This window comes from Symphodus melops, assembly GCF_947650265.1.
Source record: "Symphodus melops genome assembly, chromosome: 2".
Lineage (NCBI taxonomy): Eukaryota > Metazoa > Chordata > Actinopteri > Labriformes > Labridae > Symphodus > Symphodus melops.
In genome coordinates this window covers 4941895-4962061 of record NC_136692.1, presented here as the reverse complement: position 1 = coordinate 4962061, position 20167 = coordinate 4941895, and the positions used below count along the sequence as shown (strand labels likewise).

Sequence of the window (20167 nt, the reverse complement as noted above, 5' to 3'; positions counted from 1 at the left end):
CGTAATCCGTCGTTTTCTGTTAAGCGTGTCACCCCTATGTGATTTCAGCTTGGTTGAGAAAAGCCGGGTTCTAAATGAACAGGTATTACAGAGAGACAAAAGTGATTGTTTTGCACATGTAAAAGATGACGTTGTTAAAGTACTATTTATCACCATTCCATGACCTTCCATTAACATCTTGGCACAACATAGTGCGCCTTGGTCTTACCTGCCATGTTGGTAAAGTGACTGTGGTGTTGATGTTACAGCAAACCGCAATCACATCGAGCATACTTGGAGACTAAAGTTTATGCGAACTGGTAAGAGGTGGCCTCCACAAAAACCTTGGAGATGGAGATACATGAAGAAGAAAGCTTTGTAGTTCATTTTCTAGGGCTTATTAACAGTTTTTATGTTCTATTAAACACTGCTGTGTTTTAAGGTTTTTTTTTACTTATTGTCCCTATAGTGTCCCTTTGTTGAAATAAAACACAAAACTGGTATGTATTTGACAAAAAAGAAGTGTGAGCTGTAGTAACAAGGAAGTTACTGCATTTCCAACACCCCTCTCAGTCTGAAATGGTTCAGCCCAGTAATTTTCCATGCACCACACTGTCCTTGGAAGTGGGTGGGGCTAAATGTCAATGGTAACAAGAGTTAAGCTTTTTTTAATTTATCTCTGCCCTGGTAGTTACAAGAACAAAAACATCTGAATCTATTTTTTCATTGAGCTGGAGTGATGTACATAAAACTGACCTATTCCCTGTAGTTATGTCTTATCAATCTTCCAGCTAGAGGAACCACAGTTTGGGGAATTTGGTGTGTATGAAGAGCTGGATAAATAAATAATTGTCTATTTGTTGTATATATTTGTTTTACAGTAATTACTAAGTGTTTGCAAAGTAAGCTTTTTTAGACTTGCTTTTCACCTTCAGAGCACATGGTACAGCCCTGTTTCTAGTTTCCCCTCCCCCACCGCACCCAATGGCAGTGCTTACATTGTGCATTTGCAATTCATTACACAAGCAGTATTTTTTCCTCTACTGAAGGGGAAGCGGCCTCAAGAGGCTCCACCTACATTCTTGAAAAGCCACTCTTGAGATGTTAAAAGTTGTTTATTTATTCGCTGAACTAATTGTGTTATATTGTAATATAATTTTATTAACCTCTTATTTAAGTAAACAAAGAAAATAACTTTATCGCGAATCTGCTGCAACAGTTTAAGATTGAGCAAGAATTAAAATAAAAAAGTGCCTTTTGGCTATGGTATAAAAAAGGAGACCTCCAAATGTCCTTCACACCATGAAAAAGAGGGATTTTTGATCCTGGCAGTGGCAACTTCTACAGTCCTAGTTTGTTCAGTCGGCTCAGGCTGGTTGCCCCAAATATTAGAAGATCAATTAATTTTCATAACTAAGACAACATTTAGTTTTAAATGTGCCTCAGTGAAGATAGATAGATAGATAGATAGATAGATAGATGTACTTTATTGATCCCAAGCTGGGAAAGTATGGCGTTACAGCAGCAGGACATCAGTAATAAAACAATATAATATAAAATGCAAATTAGAAAAGCACTAAAAATGTAAGAAATATAAGAGCAATAATAATATATATATACCAGGAAAATATATATACCAGGACATATTATAACAACTATGTTGCAAATGCATCAATTCCCCTTATTTTCCTAAAAGAACGACCTTCTCTAGTCTGCAGGAACTGGTTTAAACCAGATGCAGCTGAATCTTCGCTTCAAGTTGATCATGAGGGTGATAGAAATATGGTCTCGCTTAAGTGTAAATGTATCCAGTTTTTGATGTCATTTACATCTTGAAATGCAGATCATTTAGAATCCTAAACCGATCAGCACTTAATAACCATGCCGTAACCGTAATTTTATTTCTGGTTTTATTTCATGGACACTTGTGCTTATGATTTATGTTTATGCGGCGTATTGATAATTCAAATGAAATTTTAAATAAAGTAACAAGCCATTATGAGTCAGCTATTGTAGAAGATGTTACAGGTGATATTTAGGTCTAGTGTGAGGTCTGGGAAGAAGTCTCACATGTTCTGTCTTGCATTCAACTTAGACGCCCTCTCACTCCCATTACCTTGTGCATTATGTTTCCATGTATCTGATCCATTCATTAAGTCATACAAGCCCATTCATGGATTATTTTGCTAAGGTAATCCCTTCTGTACAATATTACCCTACATGGCACTTTTAGCCCATTTTAGACAGCTCCACATCTATGTGGTCCTCCGCACCGGACTATAAGGCGCATTAAGCAAAACAAAACAGTCAGATAAATCAGTCAGTCAAATTTTATTAAACACATTCACAATAAACATTGTTCAAATGTTAATGAGCGTACCGTATTCACATTGACTCCCAACCTTGTTCTGTTGTAACACATAAAAAACATAGTCTGATGTTGCTAAATCAAACGTTAGCGTATTCACATTGACTCCCAGCCTTGTTCTGTTGTATCACGTGAAAAAACAGTCTGATGTCGTGACTGATAGCTTTGAGTTTGAAGTCCGCGTCGTCAGCGTGTCTCTTGAAAGGTGCCATGACTGTAATGTTATGGTGAAGCACGTGTGTATTACTTCGTGACGCGCCTTACGAATTACCGTAATCCATACAAAAGGCGCTCCGGATTATAAGGCGCACTGTCGTTTTTTGAGAAAATTAAATGCTTTTAAGTGCGCCCTATAGTGCGGAAAATACGGTATGTACAATATCTCAGCCGGGTCTGAATTGTAAAAGGTAATGCTACTGCAAAACACAGGCAGATATACATTGGTTGTCTTACTGTTCACCACACCGGTTGTGCTGTGAAAATTATTCCTGTTATTTTGTTCATAATTCATAAAAAGAATCTAATCTGTCGATTTCCACAAGGTATCTAAAATGAGCTAGTTTTTAGTTGTCAAGACTTTATCATGTCAGTCTGGAAAAATGATTTGCAGTGAGAGGGAAAAAAAAGGACCAAACGTAAGATTAAACAGAGCGCTTCTCAGAGTCATTAGTTAAAGACAAATACATATTTTTGTAAAATACACTAAAGAAATGTTAAACCACTGATCGAATTTAATGTATCAGCATTTTTGGATGTCTGCAGTTTGTCTTTATTAGAAAGGGGCCAATTTCCGTTATATATTTTAATCATTAACACTATTCTTAAAAGCCTGAATTTTCATATATGAACAGAAAAAAATATTTCAAACTTCCACTCCTGAAAAATTGTAGAACATTTCAAAACAACCTGCACAAATTTTCCTCAGTTGCTCTTTTTTTTTTACTCATGCCTTTTGCAAAGTGTGAGATTTTTCCTATACAGTGCAGGGCTCGACATAAAACTGGCTGCCTGGGCCCATACGCACAATTAAAAGTAATTGGGAGAACAGGTACTGACAGTGCCCCCGAGCGAGTGAAAAAGACATACAGATGATAAGGTGAAATTTCCTGCTGCATGGAATAGGCTCACCTCATCTTTGAGTGAATCATTGAGCTGTTTGAGTTCATCAATGCAACCCAGACATTTTTGGGGGAGTTTTGTGCATGTGTGAAAGCAATGTGTGATAGCTGAATGAAGCCCTCACTATAATAGTCTGCTTATGTCAATGACATTGTGTGGCAATGAAAAACAATTTTTCCCATTCACTGGGAGACTATTGAGTAAGACACTTGGGTTGGTGGTATACATAGACAGTTCATAGCGAACAGACTTATGTTGCTTTCAAGGCCTGTGCTGTTACCAATGCTAACGTTTGCCATGCTTTGCAAAATCCATGTTTTGGTTCACTTCCCTGTTTTGGTCCGGAATGCGTTCACACCTACGGCAAACGGTGAACTGGTGTAAGTGGAAGCGAACCAAGACCAATTTTTTAAGCGGACCAGGGTTCCGTTCTTTGGTCCGCACTAAGCGTTAACACCACCCCAAACTAAACAAACTATCAGACAAACCGCACAAGAGTTCGTTTTAAGCAAACCGAACGGCTTAAGTGTGAATGCACCCTTATTGACACTCTGCGGCAGTCAGTTTGGTGTGAACAGTTAATCTTTATGGTTGGACAGAGAAACGCAGCAGACTGTTTTCTTTGCAACTTGTTCTTTGTTTTCAGTTTGTTGTGTACCAGCCTTAAATTGTGGTTGGACAAAAAAATAGATAAGAACCTCACTTTTAGGATTAGGTTGGTGGGGTAACATGACTCTATTCTTCTAACAATTGCGCGCCCTGCAATGATCACTACGAATGCTACATTTTGGTGGTCTTACTTTATGATATATTCCTCTGCCCATTTTGGCTAACTATTGAAAGATGGGATATTTTAGCCCCTCTAAGTCTAGACAGTAGCAGAGCAGCACAGCTCCAGTCAGTGGGCTGCCTTGCTTTGCAATCTCTGCTCCAGCAGGTCAAAGCGAAGCAGTGTTGAGTCTTTGTCATGGTTTTACTCTGTCCTGCGGTGCAAGTCTTTTGAAATTAATGAGATGCTCTTATGCGACTGCTTTTCTGACTTCCTGTCCGGTTTGATCTCTTCTGTTCAGCTTGACGTGCTTGCAGCGGGCTCGTTCTTAAATGGACTTGCTGTGTATTAGCATAGTGGAGTCTAGCAAGCATGCTCCAGAGATGGACCAGGGGGCAAACAGTGTGCAGCCTGGATTGGTTGTCTATAGCCCTGTCTCCATCAGGCGGTCCGGTATTGATCAGTAAAGATCCTGATCCTGTTTTCGTTTCCACAGCCAACCTCGCCCTATTTGGTAGGCGGCATGTAAGCAGCTTATCGCTAACAGCTAACCCGCTAATAAATGGTGGGGTTGTGTTTGTCGCTGTCACACGGGAATTGATTCTTTTGACAAATCAATGAACTGCAGTGTTCAGCTCCACCTTTTAAAAGTTGCATTTTAAAAATCACCCCAATAGAAGGGTCCCAAAAAGTAGGATGGTACGGATCGTTAATTTGGGAATCATTCTTTGCTTTAGTCAATAAAAAAAGGCCACAAAATGCGTGCCGTACCGAGACGAACTGAACTATGAACTGCTTGATGGAAACGGGGCTTTAGAGTGTGCAAAGCTTAACAGGTTTTTGGGATGATTTGTCAGAAATGTTGGCTGCAACGACAATATGGTTTACAATATAATGTACTCAACAGTTAACTTCTAGACATTGTGCTGGTGGAAGGGGTTTTATAGAGGAAAAATCCATATTTCTTTGGCTCAACAAAGCATTAACAAATACTTTGGTTGGGTGTAGCTAATGTGGATTTCTCGAGTTTGGAGACGGCAACAAACCCTCTGACGTTTAGCGTTGCCTCAGAGTTGAATGTAGCTAACAGATTTATGGTAGTTACCAAGAACTGCTCTGTTGTGAAGCAACCATTTAATCTGTGCATAAGTCAAAGCAAAGAAGGACAATAGTAAGGCTATGACTGTTGTTCCTGACAAAGTTGTGCCTCAATTTGTCTCTTTAGTTGAAATAAAAACAGCCAAGCTCTCATCTCAGGATTGTTCTTTTAAAATGATGCCTGAACTCCTGAGAACCCCCGTCTCCCATCCGACTGGGATGGTCTACAACAATGAGGGATACTTATACTGTACAGAACTCAAACGTCAAAATCCCCAAGAAACTGCAAAAACTCAATCTCTAGATACGGTAGGTCCAATGCTAATTTTCTAATTGCCTTTTTAAAGACTGGCCAAATTCTTCTTGATTTTGATTGATCATTGAGGGAGAAGTGACATTGTAAAGTTAAAAATATAAGACAATAGCCAGGCCTTGCATCTTTGTACATATTTCGCTACCTTGTGATGATCCAGTCAGTGAGTTGACGTTGCGTTTTTGCGTTGAAGAAACACTGCACAGGGGAAGCTCCACATACCGCACATTCAGACGGACCCACACGCAAAGCTGCGCTCTTAGACCGGCTCAGCTGATACCGTCTCCTTTACTACCTTTAGCCCCGTTTCCACCAAGCGGTTCAGTTAGGTTTGTCTCTGTACGGCACGGTTCTGTGGCGTTTGGGAAAGATTCCCAAACTACCAACCTGTACCGTCCACCTTTTTGGGATCCTTCCCGTCGGGGTATCAAGAATATCGATCCGACCCTAAAAGGTAGAGCTAAACACTGCAGTCCGTTGATCCCCTACGACAGCGGCATTAAAAGACAAACACAACCCCGATTGTCGATTGTTTTTTCAGCTGTATTTGTAACAAAGAGCCACATGCCAATGCACAGTTCTGATGTCAAGCGTCCGTAGCGCAAAACACTATTAAATAATTTCTCCTCTACTTTCGTTTACATAAAATTAGCACATAAAAATCAGCAACGGCGGTCATATTTCAGGTACGGCGCACCGCCGCTGCTAAATGCATATGGAGGAAACACTAATAAAGCAGATAAATAGCTGTATGTCTTTGTTTACCGTGTCGCGTTATTCTCCTTTGTTGAATTTATTAGCGGGCTAGCTTTTAGCAATTAGCTGCTTTGATTTAACGATATTACGAAGCTGATGCGGCTATCGGCATCCGGCTTATAAGCCGCCAACCAGAAATGGCACGGTTGGCTGTGGAAACACAAACTGGATCAGACTTTAAAGAACCAAACCGTATCAAACTGTACCGATCCATCCCGGACCGCTTAGTGGAAATGGGGCTTTAGATGACACTAAAGAAGGGGGATCACTTGGTCCCCATTACGCCTCTGTGACATTCATATTGGAGACAAAAACACCAAATGACGAAAATATCACATAAATAGCATATCAAGTAATGTAGTTGATATTAATTTAATTACCATTAATTAATTTTGCTGTGGTTTTCTTCAGCTTTATTCCATAACACTGTGAGATTCCTTGCCAACGTTGTAGCGAGAAGTCAAAGAACCATGTTGATTTACAAAATACATTAATATTACGAGATCTTACGAGGTCAAATTAGACTGTTAGCGCCTACAGCCCGTTGTACAACTTTAAACGTTAAGATTTATTTATTTAAATGCATATTCCGTACTAGCCATGGTCCCTCGCTACTCTAGTTAATGCTCCTGTTTCCGCAGAAAGTGCAGTGATCAGTCCCTGTAGAGTGCCAGCAGAAACCTGGCGGACCCACTAGGTCAGTTTTGGCAGGGTGCTCGCCTTGTGGTGGTGCTGAACTGTGGCGCTGATGGAACACAGGCAGGGACTATCCAGAAATGTGCAGTTAGCCTCAGCCATTTAAATCAAACGGTACAGAAACAGGTTAACTGTCTAGTGTACGCACTTTTTTTGAGAGAACCAGTGCCTGCAGCTTACATGGTGCCTAAAGCAGGCAACCAGGGTACTCTGTGGTTGCAGTAGAGGGTCAAGCTTGACTCAGACTTCAGGATAATCCGTCCGATTCCCCTTTCCCGACATTTGCAGGGGAGTTCCCAACTCGAGGCTGCTCGGAAATGATTATCTGCTGTTTTAAAAACCAGTTGGGTTTTAAAACTCTAAACTTAAATGTTAGTGCAGCAATGACGTTTCAAAAGCTCCTCAAATATCCAAGACAAATATATTTTAAAGTATAAAGGAAGAAGAAAAGTCAGCTCCTTTTGTCTTCTGTAAGCGATTAGCTTTTAAATAATTTGTCCTTCAGAAAACCAGCGAAACCGGAAAGGTCTTTACTTTTTTTTTAACTTATGGGTCTTTAGAAATTGTATGGTTTCAAGAGAACAAAGTAGCACAATTATTTTCAGTAGTGAGGTACAGGCATAACTCAGTAGTCTGCTGAGTTGGGATCTTTTTGCTGTGACTGCGTGGAGTATCAGCCATTTTGTGCTGTACCGTTTACTGCAAGCAATCTATCAGAGGGAAACGGGTGGGGGAGGGGCAAGTGTCGGGTTGGCTAGGTTGTTGACAAATTCATCATTAAGCTCAAGTGGCAGCTGCTTTATTGGCCAGTATCTCTACAGTGAAATAATCCCATTTTTACATTTTATTTTGTTGTTCTTTTCACATATGATATCTGTGTTTTTGGCAGAGAAGGAAGAAAAACATTTTCATTTTAATATAAACGAGGATTTTTTTTCCGTATGAATATTTCAAGAAATGGAAAGTTTTTATACATAAACCAGAGATATAAAAAAAAATTGATCTAACAGCTCAAGGAGAGCTCAATGCGCTGTCAAGGCCACAGTTCTCTCTTCAAAAAAAGGAGAACAATTATTCCCCTTAATTATTATCCTTTTTGCAATGTCTGATTTACTGTTGAGCTTCCAACTACGGAGCATGACTTATTTAGAGAGCTTAGAATTAGTCTTCTATCTCACGAGCTGCCTCGCTTGTTGGTGAAACCCCCCCTCTGCTGCAATGGTTTAGTCCATGCTTGGCTGTAAAACTCCAGACTGGGGCAGACTGCTTGTGTGGGGGATGGGTGTCAGCGCTCTCTGTGAGACTTGGGACTTCAGTTCAGACTGTGTGCTAGCTATAGCTTATACGATCTGACTCAAACTGTAGTTACTCAAAAGAGAGTGCCACACTTTCACAATTTTACTTGATAGAGGAGGAAGCAACTGCATGTATATGATTTAGTCCTGTCATTAACCAAAAGTGATATTATCACCATGACGTCAGGGAGCCGAGTGTAGACTGTATTTACATTGCACTTGGTATTTGCTTGGATTATACACTCTGCTGGTCAACATTTAGCATTTTTGTAGCCATGAAATGAGCTTTCCTCCGCTGCGCATGGCTAAAGAGTAATCACCATGTGCTTGCTTGATTCACATGGCAACTCCCGGTTTTATCCACCTCCACCCCCCTCCCTATTTTTCTTCCCTTTTTTCTTTCTGTCCAACCCTTGCTAGTCTCCTGTCATTGAATGAACAGAGACTCAAACAAATCACGCGTACAGTTTGAGCAATGGTAAGCTAAGAGACATGTATTTTAGCATTTCTTTGAGGTTTTCAGTCAGCTTTGACATTATGTAATAATCTGTTTTAATAGTTAAAACAGAAGCGTTACATACATCTCGTCTTGGCCTAAACTAATAATATTTTGGCTCTATGTGAAGAAAAGTCTTCAAGTTAGATTTGTTTAAAGCAGTAAAAAACATAGACCAGGAACGATTCCTTATCAGCTGTGACTTGGAGTAACTCAGCCATTTGCCCTCTTCCCTGTTTAAAAAATAAGAAAAATACAGGAAAACATTAAAAACCCAATAGATGGTGTATGATGTCTTATTAATGGCTCTCTGTTTTCTACATACTGTTGATGAGAATGGTAGAACTGTGCAATGTGAGCATTTCCACTTCACAAGCATATTGAAGCCTTGTTTAAGTGCTCACATCTTCACATCCTCGCTCTCTTTCACATGTCAAAATCAGAACAGCACATTGACACATACGAGGAAATGGAGCTAAGTTCTGGACAATTCAGAGTTTTTTTCTCTGCCTCACTGAGCATGTCTTGGCACTGTGATTAGAAACTTGACCTTGCACATTTCATAAAGAAACACCCAATATCTTAACAAGAAGGGCCCTGTACATGCGCCAAGGTGAACTGATCAGAAGTATAAAGCTCTGTGTAAGTTATTCCTCTCTGAACATTCATCATAATCGTTGTGCTGATTTACTTACAAACCTGCCATTTCATGTAGCCTAGGAATCAAAAACAAGGTGTACTATGCACACTGCAGACGACCACGTAATGTGATCAGATCACACTGATCTCATTGCAGTTTGCGTATGTTCACACTGTTAACAGTCAGGGATCAGTCCAGAGCCCACCATAGTTCTTGGTTTGGAGTCTTTCAGTCAGAGGAGCTGAATATTACAGACAGAATATCAGTCAGGTAGGGAGTATCGATGGAGACAGGACAGGACAGTATGTTGTGCTGTATGTCTCCAGATTTGCCTGACCAGTTAAGCAAGTGTGCAAAGAGACCAGCAATAATGAAAGGGAGTCAATGTTCCAAACAGGACCTTCATACAGCCTTTTAATGGTGTACACATCGAGCGGCTGGGATGGCGTTTATGTTGTAGTTAAAACTGACTGAAAGCTGGGTTGGTTAAAGATTCACATTAAACAAGCTACTTAATATTTAAGAGCCGTGCAGAATGTTCTTCCATTTTTAACCTTAATAAAGTTCGATGATAAACGTGTTTGTAAGAAAAATGCACATCGGAAATGTTTTGAGAGACATGTTCCTGCTGTAACATGATATGTGGAATACAAGATATAACAGTCTGTAAAGGCTCTGTGTAGCTGCGCACAGCAGACCAGGTGGCCATTTTGAGTTCCAGTGAATCCAGATGCAGGCAGTGAGGGTGGGGGAGGGGAAGACCACGCACTGTGCGCAGAGTAATGTTGGAATGCAGCCTATGCTCTCACTGGCTGTTTTTTTTTTTTAACCCCACGTCGTATTAAGGCTCCGTTGAAAATATGTGTAAGATAGATAACTTCTTTTAGAGTTTGGTTGATAATAAATGAAGACCATCAGCTCCCTCTGTGACTGAGACTGAGACTTAGACACAGATGAGTGTCGGGTTTACCGGCATGCGGCTGAAGCTCTAGCAGCAGCCTGGAGAAAAAAAGCGTTATTTTTAACCCAGTTATCTAGACTGATAGCTAGTATATATATCTATATCAGTACATCTTTGTACTCTAGAGAGGAAAGAATGGATCTGATGGGCTCGATCAAATCTACACACAGTGACAAGAAGACAAGGGCTCTTCACAACAACAGTCACACTAAAGCAGGATTCTGATGTCAAACTATGACTTATGGATATAACATTTGAAGTAGCATTATAATGAGCTTCTGTTCAGTATTCCCTCTAAAGCCATGCGTGAGTATGGAGATTTCTGCAGATAGACTGTACTTCTTTTTCAGTAGGCGGAGTTTGTCAGAGGCTCTGCTCATGCCTGTGCTCGGCATGCTGCTCGCAGCCCCGCTGGTGGCCATTTTGTGCTTCTGCACTAGCAGAAAAGGGAGCTGGTTAAAGAACACACAGCAAGGTACTACTTACTTGCACACCAGAGACAGGTGAATGTTGCTAATATACAATTAACTCTTATTGCAAGTTAAAATTCCTGCCCAATGCCTCTCTTACACTACACTTCTCTATCTGAAACCTAAGCTAGGGTTATCATGACAGTTCAATTTAAGCATTTTGGAAAATAATCCATTGGTGCAAACTTAAAAAAAAGGGAAGTAGTTATGCTCAGGTGGTATTTCTTTGTCCCTTTTGAGCACAGGAACACCCCTCTTTCTGAATGGTTCAGTCCGTTTAGCAGCAGCTCTCCCTGCTGTGGGGGAGGGTGGGCGGAAAGAGCCTGATCACTCAGTAATGCTGTGCTCTATTTTTCTTGCAGGTTGTAGCTAGCATTGGACTGAGACTCAAAAAAAGCGAGTTTTTAACTTGTAAAAGTGAAAAATGATTGATAAAGAGAGGACATTTCTAAATGTTTTACTAAGAAAAGGATGTTTACATTTTTAATTGCTGTATTCGTAGTTAATTATAATACACACTTCGTGTCTTCTGAAAAACTGCTTTCTTTGCTTATTAAAAATAGCTGTAAATAATTAATGAAAATAAACACCTGAGAAAGCTCTGCGGTCGACGCACTATTTGTTTGAAAATATATGAAAACAACCCTCAACCTCTTAAAGGTTGTGGGTTAAAAGCACATTTCCAAACAATTGTTAAAAGATTCTTAGTTTAGGTTTCTTTTGTTTTTTTTCGCCCCACCCCCACTTCCCCCCTCAACCAGAATGGTTCAGTTCATGTTTGACTTGGAGAGACTGTTCCAGAGACAGACTGTGTGTGTGTGTGTGTGTGTGTGTGTGTAAGGAGAGTGAGAGAGTGAGAGAGAGAAGGGGGAGGGTGGGTGCAGCTCCCTCCAGACTGAGTGTGCTCTGGGTGTGCAATTTAGCGCTGGCTGTGCGCCGCTAGCTAGACCTTGTCTTCAGAGCAAGTTATGCTGCTTTATCATGATACTAGCAGCTTCATTTAATTCTTTGCTTTTTTGTGTTTTGCTGGTTATTTTTTCATGAAAAACATGATCAAATTTGTTGTTCTAAAGTAGGGTTTTTTTTTTTAATGATCTTGGTTTTTGAGTGAAATGGTATGAACCAGGCTCCTCCCCTTTCAGTGTGACCTTTCCTCTGGCTCTTTCAATGAGAAACTCTGCCGCCCGAGAGATGTTTTGGTTTATTCCTGTTGAATTTATCTCAAGTTACCTTTTTTCATATCTTTTCTACATTCAAAGGTCAGACCTAGATTATAGTGGTTAGCATGAACAGTTGTGATCAAGTTAGAGACGTTCATGTAGGTGGGACAGGATGGGGAATTGTCTCTCTGGGTGTGTGCTTTTTTACAGTCTGTTAACAGGTCCTGTCAGTCAAAGCCTCGAAGAAAAAAACAACTAATTAGCTCCTACATTAAGTTTTAGAAAGTCTAATAGACTGTATTAGTGTTGCGTTGTTAGCTTTTATCATGATCTGTAAGTGAGCTGATACATGAGATCGTTTCACATCCTTCACAAACCTCTGCAGTCCTCAGTGGTCGGGCCATTAGAGGGATAGAAGGCTGAGGCTCAACTCGTTCTTAGCTCGATGGCAGCAAATGTTCAGTTTCTTTCATAACGTACCTCTGTTGATCATATTTCTGTATGCAGTTCAGATCAAACCTGGTTCAGTTGAGAAGCCAGATGGAGCAATATAAATTAAAGAGAAATATCAGGCTTTCTTATTTTGTTTATCCTGGGACTGTGATGACGATATGAGCACACACAATAAATCTTTAAATAATTGCTTTAATAAAAGACACTTCGAAACTTCAAGTCAGTTTGTGCTGACCTCTCAACATTAAAGCTCTAACAGCTAAAGTCACGCAGTGCATTATGGGAGCACTTCTGTGTTACACACATGTCCTTGACATTTTTTTAATCATTTAGCTGTCTTTGTCATAAACAAGAAACCCCCCCCCCCCTTTCCTGTGTCAGAATGGTATAGTCCGAGGCTGCTGTAGCTTTCCATACTGTGGACTATTTTGTGCTAGTGTTGGGGGATGGGTGTTGCTAGGCAACAGTCGGTGCAGTGTACTTCCCCTCTGTCTGTGCGCTGCTAGCTAAGGGTTGATATGGTAATCACCACGCTGTACTCAAAGTTTTAGACTCCACATGTGATTTGCATGTTTTTGGGACATCTGCAAATATGTCCTTCAGTTAAAAGTTGTCATGTCAGAGATAGACACATGAGTGGCTTTTTTTGTTTGTTTCATCTGATGCATCATAGCAGATTTCTGCGTCAGAAGTTTTTTTGCAAGGGTTTAAAAAATATCCATTTAAGACTCATGTAGGTCACATGCCCTTTCTAATACCTCCCCCTGATAGGAGCAGGATGGACTAGTCCTACTAGTCCCTCCTCCTTTCTTTCATGTTCTCCTGCTGGCCTGTAAGCTGTTCCCTGCTCCCACAATCAACAGATACATGGAGGCCTCAATCCCACACATCGTGGTAAAGGTGGACATCTCTTTGTTTTTAAAGCATGTTTTACATTTCTCTCTTATCATTTCAATCTAGCTCAGCTTTTATTTATTGTAACTTCACACTCTACTCGAGCTTAGCTTTTGATACTTTTACTGGGACCTTTGCTGATTGAGGTAGAGGGTTGGTTTAGTGTTTAGATAGGTGTGTTGTTATACAACAGAAGCATTCACTCAAAACACGTCGAGAAGCTACTGTCTACATAGCTAGTCACCAACACTATGCTAAAAGCAGCAGTATGCATGTTTTTAAACACAGTTGAGCTCTGGTCAAATTTAAATCATTTGACTCTGTGACAGTAGTTGTTGACTTGACTCTAACTTAACGCAGCACTGTTATGCTGCATATTAATAATTGCATGCTCACATTCATCCATATTAATGCACAATTGCTATCATGCGTGTCAGTGAAGTTTTATGGTTGATCAAAACGTCATATGCACTCTAAAGTATTTTGTGAGAATTCCAAGAGGACTGCCCATTAAATGCTCCTGATCTGCTTGTTCACACTTGCCCCTCACAGTGGGCGAGGGGTCAGATGTTGTCCTAAGAAAAGACATAACGTAACCACATGGAAGTTGCACATAAAGCAATAAAGTCCTATTGGACACTGCAAAGAGAATATTTACCTTTTATACCAATTCTTTTCATAGTTTGACTAAATGACGTTATCAACAGGAGAGCATAGAAGAGCATACTGGCAAACAAACGAAACGCTTTAATAACATGGGTGGAGATTGTACTGGTAGCATGCCTCCAGCCTATGCTCTATGTCACCACCAGCCTCCCCAGAAAGAACCCTTCTAGCTCGAGTTGAATTTTCCTGATAATATCCTGCTGTGATGTCACTAGAGCCCCACTCTAGTGACATCACAGCAGGATATTATGCTGTTAATATCGCCTGATATTTTCATATCCAGTGACTATTGGTATCGGCTATCTTTATCGAAGATATTACTAGATTTATTCACCAGCCATATAGCATATACTTTGAGTTTCGTTACCTAGCAGTTCTCTTTCTGACTCTCACCAGCAGAGGTTATCTCCACTTGATAATCAATTGTAAAAAAAAGTCCACGTTTGTGTTCACCCAAAAACTTCAGGCGTTTTGTGCATGTGTGAAAGCAGTAAAACAGTGTTCTGTATGCAATTTCCACTGTATGTCTGAACTGTTCTGATGGAAATCTTGAATAGATCGCTCCTTGATGTGCAGCTCCTCATCAACCCAAACATGCGTAACTATAGAAGTATCTATGTGGGTTTAAAGTGGTGTAGGGGACCTGCAATATGGGTTTTCTTTGATTTGGTTTCAGCTCTGCATTCTACTAACAGTTCTACTGTTCACTGCCAGTGTGGATATTTTCATTAAAATTGGTTGCAGCTTTTTATTGTTAAATGCTATTGTAGCAGGACGTTGACGATGGTTAAGATAACGAAAATGGATTATCGTTTAAATGTCTGATTTTAATCCAATAAAGACATTTGAATTTGTACCAGCACTTAAATACATTTAACATAAGTACCTTGTATTTACAGGTATCAAGTATAGGAGATATGAGGTGTAGTTTGAGCAATGTCATGTTCTTTATGTTATTTGATCAACGTTTAAGTTTAAAATCAGGAAGTGTTGATGTTCATCTGAACACACCAAGCAGCCCTTTCCTAAGAGACTTGAACTTGACCCCTCCTGCTGCAGGACTGACATCCTAGTGACACTGCTGTCCAGAGACTTGCTTCCCCCGTTTGGAAGAGTTAATACGTTTGCAGACAACTGAGCATCAGCTCAACAGCCTGTTAAGCTGATATTTAAAGAGCGGATTGCATTTACATTCAAGTTCAAAGACAAGAAACTATTTCATCGTCAGGGTAGAACACATTTTTCACACGCAGAGAGAAAAGGCTGAAACCTGTCAAAGTCTCCTCCTTCAAATGCTTTATGTTTGTAAGAAAGCTTTTGTTAAAAAAAACACACCATCATGACAAGACTTCTTTTACTTCAAAGACGTCAAAGAGTTTTTTTATTCTGCAGATTAGATTTGTCTTATTGTCTTCGAACACACCCAGTGTTTGCATGTTCGACTGACACATTGTCTGAGCCTGGTTTAACTGAGAACTTACTGCTGGTAGCTCTGTTTGTAATGACGAGCTGATAAACTTAGAACACTGTAAAAATATGACTGAGACACAACCGCTCATGTTTTAGCCAAGCACAATAATGACAGCCAGGGTTTACCTGTCGTACACAATATAAGCATGTATGTTTGGATATTGATCAAATGCAGCTTGTTTCACTTTTTTTGTACATTTTCATTAAAAGTGTTATTTTTTTCTGCATTAAGTTAAGTATTTCTACTTGCCTCAGGCTTATCAGTTAAAAGAAAAGTCAGGTGGTGCTGCAACTTCATCCTTGTGATAGTGGATCCTGCTCAGCTAGCTACTGAGAACACACTCTGGCCAAAAAACAGCAGAGCTATCGGCCATTTTGAGTTGAGCACAGAATCCAGGCGCAGCAAATGAGGCCGTAGGATGGGGGGAGGGGGATAATGTGCTCTGCGCAGTAGCTATAATATTGGAATGTGAGCTGTACCAGTGAAAGTGCTCGCAATCCAACCCGCTCTTTATTTGTTCATGCTCACTCTTTTATCAGAGATTTTTCTCTCAGGTTTAATTTAGATCAATTATGCAGAACAATATGATTAGTATTTTTAGCACAGGAAGCATGCTTGCTGATATGAACATAGAGTAGGAATAGCTGACAGTGTGCGCCATCTCTCTCAGTGAGCTGCTCAGCTTTACAGCGTCAAGTACACTCTTAGTCCACATCAGCCTAAGTGACTGTCGCTCCCTTTCACACACATGCGACTGCTTTGCCAACCAAACACAAACAGTTAAATTAAACAAACCCCTTCAGAAAATTCTGTCAGCTGAAGGCCCAAAGATCAACAACAGTAAACACAAAAAGACTTGACCACATTTCAGAGTTTAACACTGAAGAGGCTAACTGTTTTTCCCAGATGAGATTTGAAGTCCTCCACAGACATGAACAGACCGATGTATCTGTACACAGATGTGTAACGTTAAAGGTGTGACAGCGGACAGATCTCAGACCTGTTGACATTGACAGCTAAAAAAAACACCCCCTCCCCCGTTGCAGCACGTTGCTATGCTAACATTCATTCAAGTATGGCTTGGTGAAGTGATGAAAGCCTTTATCCTGCAGTTCTACGCCTCTCTCTGTCCATTGTTCTGGACGTTTTCCTGTTTGAACCTTTTTCGTCTTCACCTTTGTGCGTGCTTTGGTTAGCATGTCACGCATGTTACTGAGTTCTATAGTCTGCAGTCCAGCCTGCAAATACCTTACAAGTCATGTGGTATGTTGTGATGCTTGGTGTTCTCCTTTTGTTGTTTAAAAGAGGACAATTAGAAATAATAAAACCTTATGATTTCCTCTTCGGGACCATGGAATAACATAAAAGGCATTATATGGTTTTGTTAGCAGAGATGTTTGAGTATTGTAACACTTTGTAAACAATATCATGTGATGTACACTAGCTCTTTGTGTTCGAATGATTGTTTTACCCGTAAGATGTGCAGTGCTTATGTCAATTCTTGATATGGTCAATCCATGCAATAGTCATCAACATGAACGCTTCACCAGTTTAAATAAATAATCAGTGACACCAAAAATAAGTATTTCTTTGAGAAACAGATGGCTACGTCATCGCTCAAGGGATAGAGCGAGTAGGTGCTGAATTTGGACGAGCTACATTTCTGGCTACACTTTTGATTTGCTTGGTCTGCTGATTTCACACACGGCTGATACTTCCCTCTTAGTTTGAAGCAAGGAAATACACTACTCAAAGCTAACTCACTAAAGTCAACCATGTTCTTTTTCACAGGTTGTCGAAGGACTCTGTGGTAAATCCATGAACAGGATCCTTTCTGCCTAAAGGTGAGTTATTCCTAGATCATTTATTTAGTGTTTACACTACACGAGCCTCAATATGTCACAGCCCGGTTCTTGTTTGCTTATGAATGTAAAAAGTTTTTTTTTACTGCAGCTAAACAGTCCCCTGCAGCACACATGAAATCCTGTACTGTTTTTTAACTTCAGTAAAAGTGATTAATCATCACATTTGAGTTTAACATGAGAGAACTAGCCTCAACAATACCTTGTTTGCAACAATCAGTACTACTTACGGAAAAATCCCTCATGTTGTGCATTGCCTCTGTACTGCTGCCAACAGGGCCCAGTCGCTCTGATTCGCTGAGTGCTGAACCAATAGGAATGTGGGGGGATGGGAGAGAGGTTTGGTTGCTGCTGTTGTTAACTTCCGAGTTCTTCCTGTTCTCTGTATCGGGTTAACGTGAAATCCATGGTCAATGAGAAAATCAGGAAAAGAGATTTGGTCGAGCTGTTCAAGCTGACTTTGGCTTTTTGTTTTTCTGAGCAGAATCCACACGGCTTTTAGAGCAGCAAGGAAAGACACAAGCATGTGTGATCAGGGTGTAAGTTCCTGCTGGTCTCAGTTGTGATTATGAGTTAACATTTTTGGGTGAAGTATCAGGCTGTTGAAGAGTGACGGTTTGGGTTTGCAGATCTCTGTGCAAAAAGAACCTTCTAGAAGAGAACAAAGAAAGCCATAGGGCTCTACAGTGACCCCTAGTGGTTTTTATGACACTCTGCAGCTTGGTTAAGTCAAGGATAGGTACATTAGCGGAAGAGACACTGCTATTAACCCTTGTAGGTATCATTGTGTGCACACAGATTTTTGAAGGAGTTGTCATGCTCCTCTGATGCATCTTCCTCCTCCGTGTCACTCCACAGGCAGCAATGGAAGTTGTTGTGGCAGAGGAAAAGAAGAAGATTTTCCGTGCCAGGAAAACCATGAAAATTAGTGATCGTCAGCAACTGGAGAGTCTTCACAGTACTTTAATAACAGCTACTCCTGGTTTGTCGGAAACCTCTTCGACGCCTCTAATGAACGGCATGCACAAAGAGGATGGACCAAAGTTGGGAGACAAGGAGCAAAACAATGTCTCGGCCTCGAACTCACCCCGAACTGCATCGCCTTCCTCTCCCACTTCTCTGAGCTCGCCTGCTCCTTCCCTGTCCCTGAACCTGTCCCCTTCCCCTGCCTCTTCTCAAAGTCCAACAGCAAAGGATGCTCCCACTACTCCCACATCACCATTCCACTCTCTAAACTTTGAACTGAAAAAGATGGAGCAGGACGAGGAAGAAGGGGAGAAGAAGAAAGGCTCTTCATCCTCCTCATCAAAGGAATCTGTTTCAACAGAATCCAAGGAAAAGCAAAAGCAAGACAATGAGGTGATCACGAAAAAGGTAAAGCTAATAAATGTCTCAGAATACTCAGTTGTTCACTTACCTGTATGTTTTATAGAGACACCTGAATTAAAACTGGATTTGTTCAGACTGTAAACTTGAAACTTGTTGAAATCTGGAAAAATTCCAAATATTTTTTTCGGTAAATCAATGGTTTATCATGTTCTCCCACAGGAGAAAGTCACTACAACAGAAGACCCAGCTGTGGATTTGGCAAAGGATTCTGCCCAAGGTGTGGATTCTAGTGTATCTGAGCCTCCTTCAGTATCCGGCTGTACAGAACCAATGGATACAGACAGTGACGCTACAAAGACCAAGACCTCTGAGACACCCAAAGCCAAAATAAAGGACGGAAAGGCTTCCTCCACAAAGTCTACCACTTCTGATTCCTCTCCTCCTTGTCCTTCTTCATCTCATCCAGCATCCTCCTCTCCAGTGCAACCGAAACAAGAAAAGGATGTGAAATGTGAGAAAAAAAATGTAGAAGAGGACAAGAAGAAAGGCTCACCAAGTGAAGTAAAGATGGAGCTGGACTCAGGGAAAGTAGAGGACAAAAAAGGATCCACAAAGCCATCTCGGCCATCGTCCACTCCCCCCTCTAGTACAGGTATGACACAGGTAGCTTCTAGATGATTGTGCAGTTGATACATTGTAACAGATGTCTGAAGGTATTACATAAAAGCTGAAATATATCTGTAGATAAAATCTGAATAGTGCCAAAAAGAAAATTATGCACTAAAGAATCACGGCCAATTCCTTAATAACCGGCATCGGTTTCTTTATGTTAAGCAGTGAAAGAGGAGACCACCTCTGGACTGAAGCGCACATTATCAGAAGGTGACGAAAATCCTGGGCAAGCTGTGAAAAGAGAGGGGAAGAGGCCCAAGATGGAGGGTGAGGAGCTGGAGGCTCAACTGGAAGTTAAAATCACTGCAAATGCTGCGGGTCACCATAAACTAGAAAAGGTTTGTATGCTACTAAATTGCTGCAATATCTCCCCCGATATCCCCCCTCCCCCAAAGTGTTAGTCCAACTCAAATCTGCTTTGGTACATTTTATAACATTATACTATTTTTTTTTAATCTGATATTCTTCCTCAGATTGTGCAACAGCTGGTGGATGAGCGGTTGAGAGTCCTGGAAATGACTATTTTCGACAAAAATTTCGAAGAGCTGAAGACCAGAGTAGACAAAATTGACTGTGCCACTAAACACCAAACTGCGATTAACACACTCCAGGTAAGTAGATTGTTACATGAAAATGAAAAAATTGAGCTTTTAATGAACAGACCAAATCCCATGTTGTCATATGCCGCTGTCAGCAAGAC

The 20167-nt window shown here is 40.6% G+C and overlaps 1 protein-coding gene across 1 annotated transcript in view; it reads left to right on the top strand.

Moving 5' to 3' along the window:
* The window catches only part of atf7ip (activating transcription factor 7 interacting protein), a 29828-nt gene that overhangs the window by 1088 nt on the left and 8573 nt on the right, over window positions 1-20167 (top strand). The window contains exons 2-6 of the mRNA XM_079337255.1: window positions 17396-17448; window positions 18325-18840; window positions 19015-19447; window positions 19633-19805; window positions 19941-20078. Of these exons, the coding sequence (XP_079193381.1) occupies window positions 18331-18840; window positions 19015-19447; window positions 19633-19805; window positions 19941-20078 (1254 nt within the window). The 5' untranslated portion in view covers window positions 17396-17448; window positions 18325-18330. The remainder of the gene's footprint in view (window positions 1-17395; window positions 17449-18324; window positions 18841-19014; window positions 19448-19632; window positions 19806-19940; window positions 20079-20167) is intronic.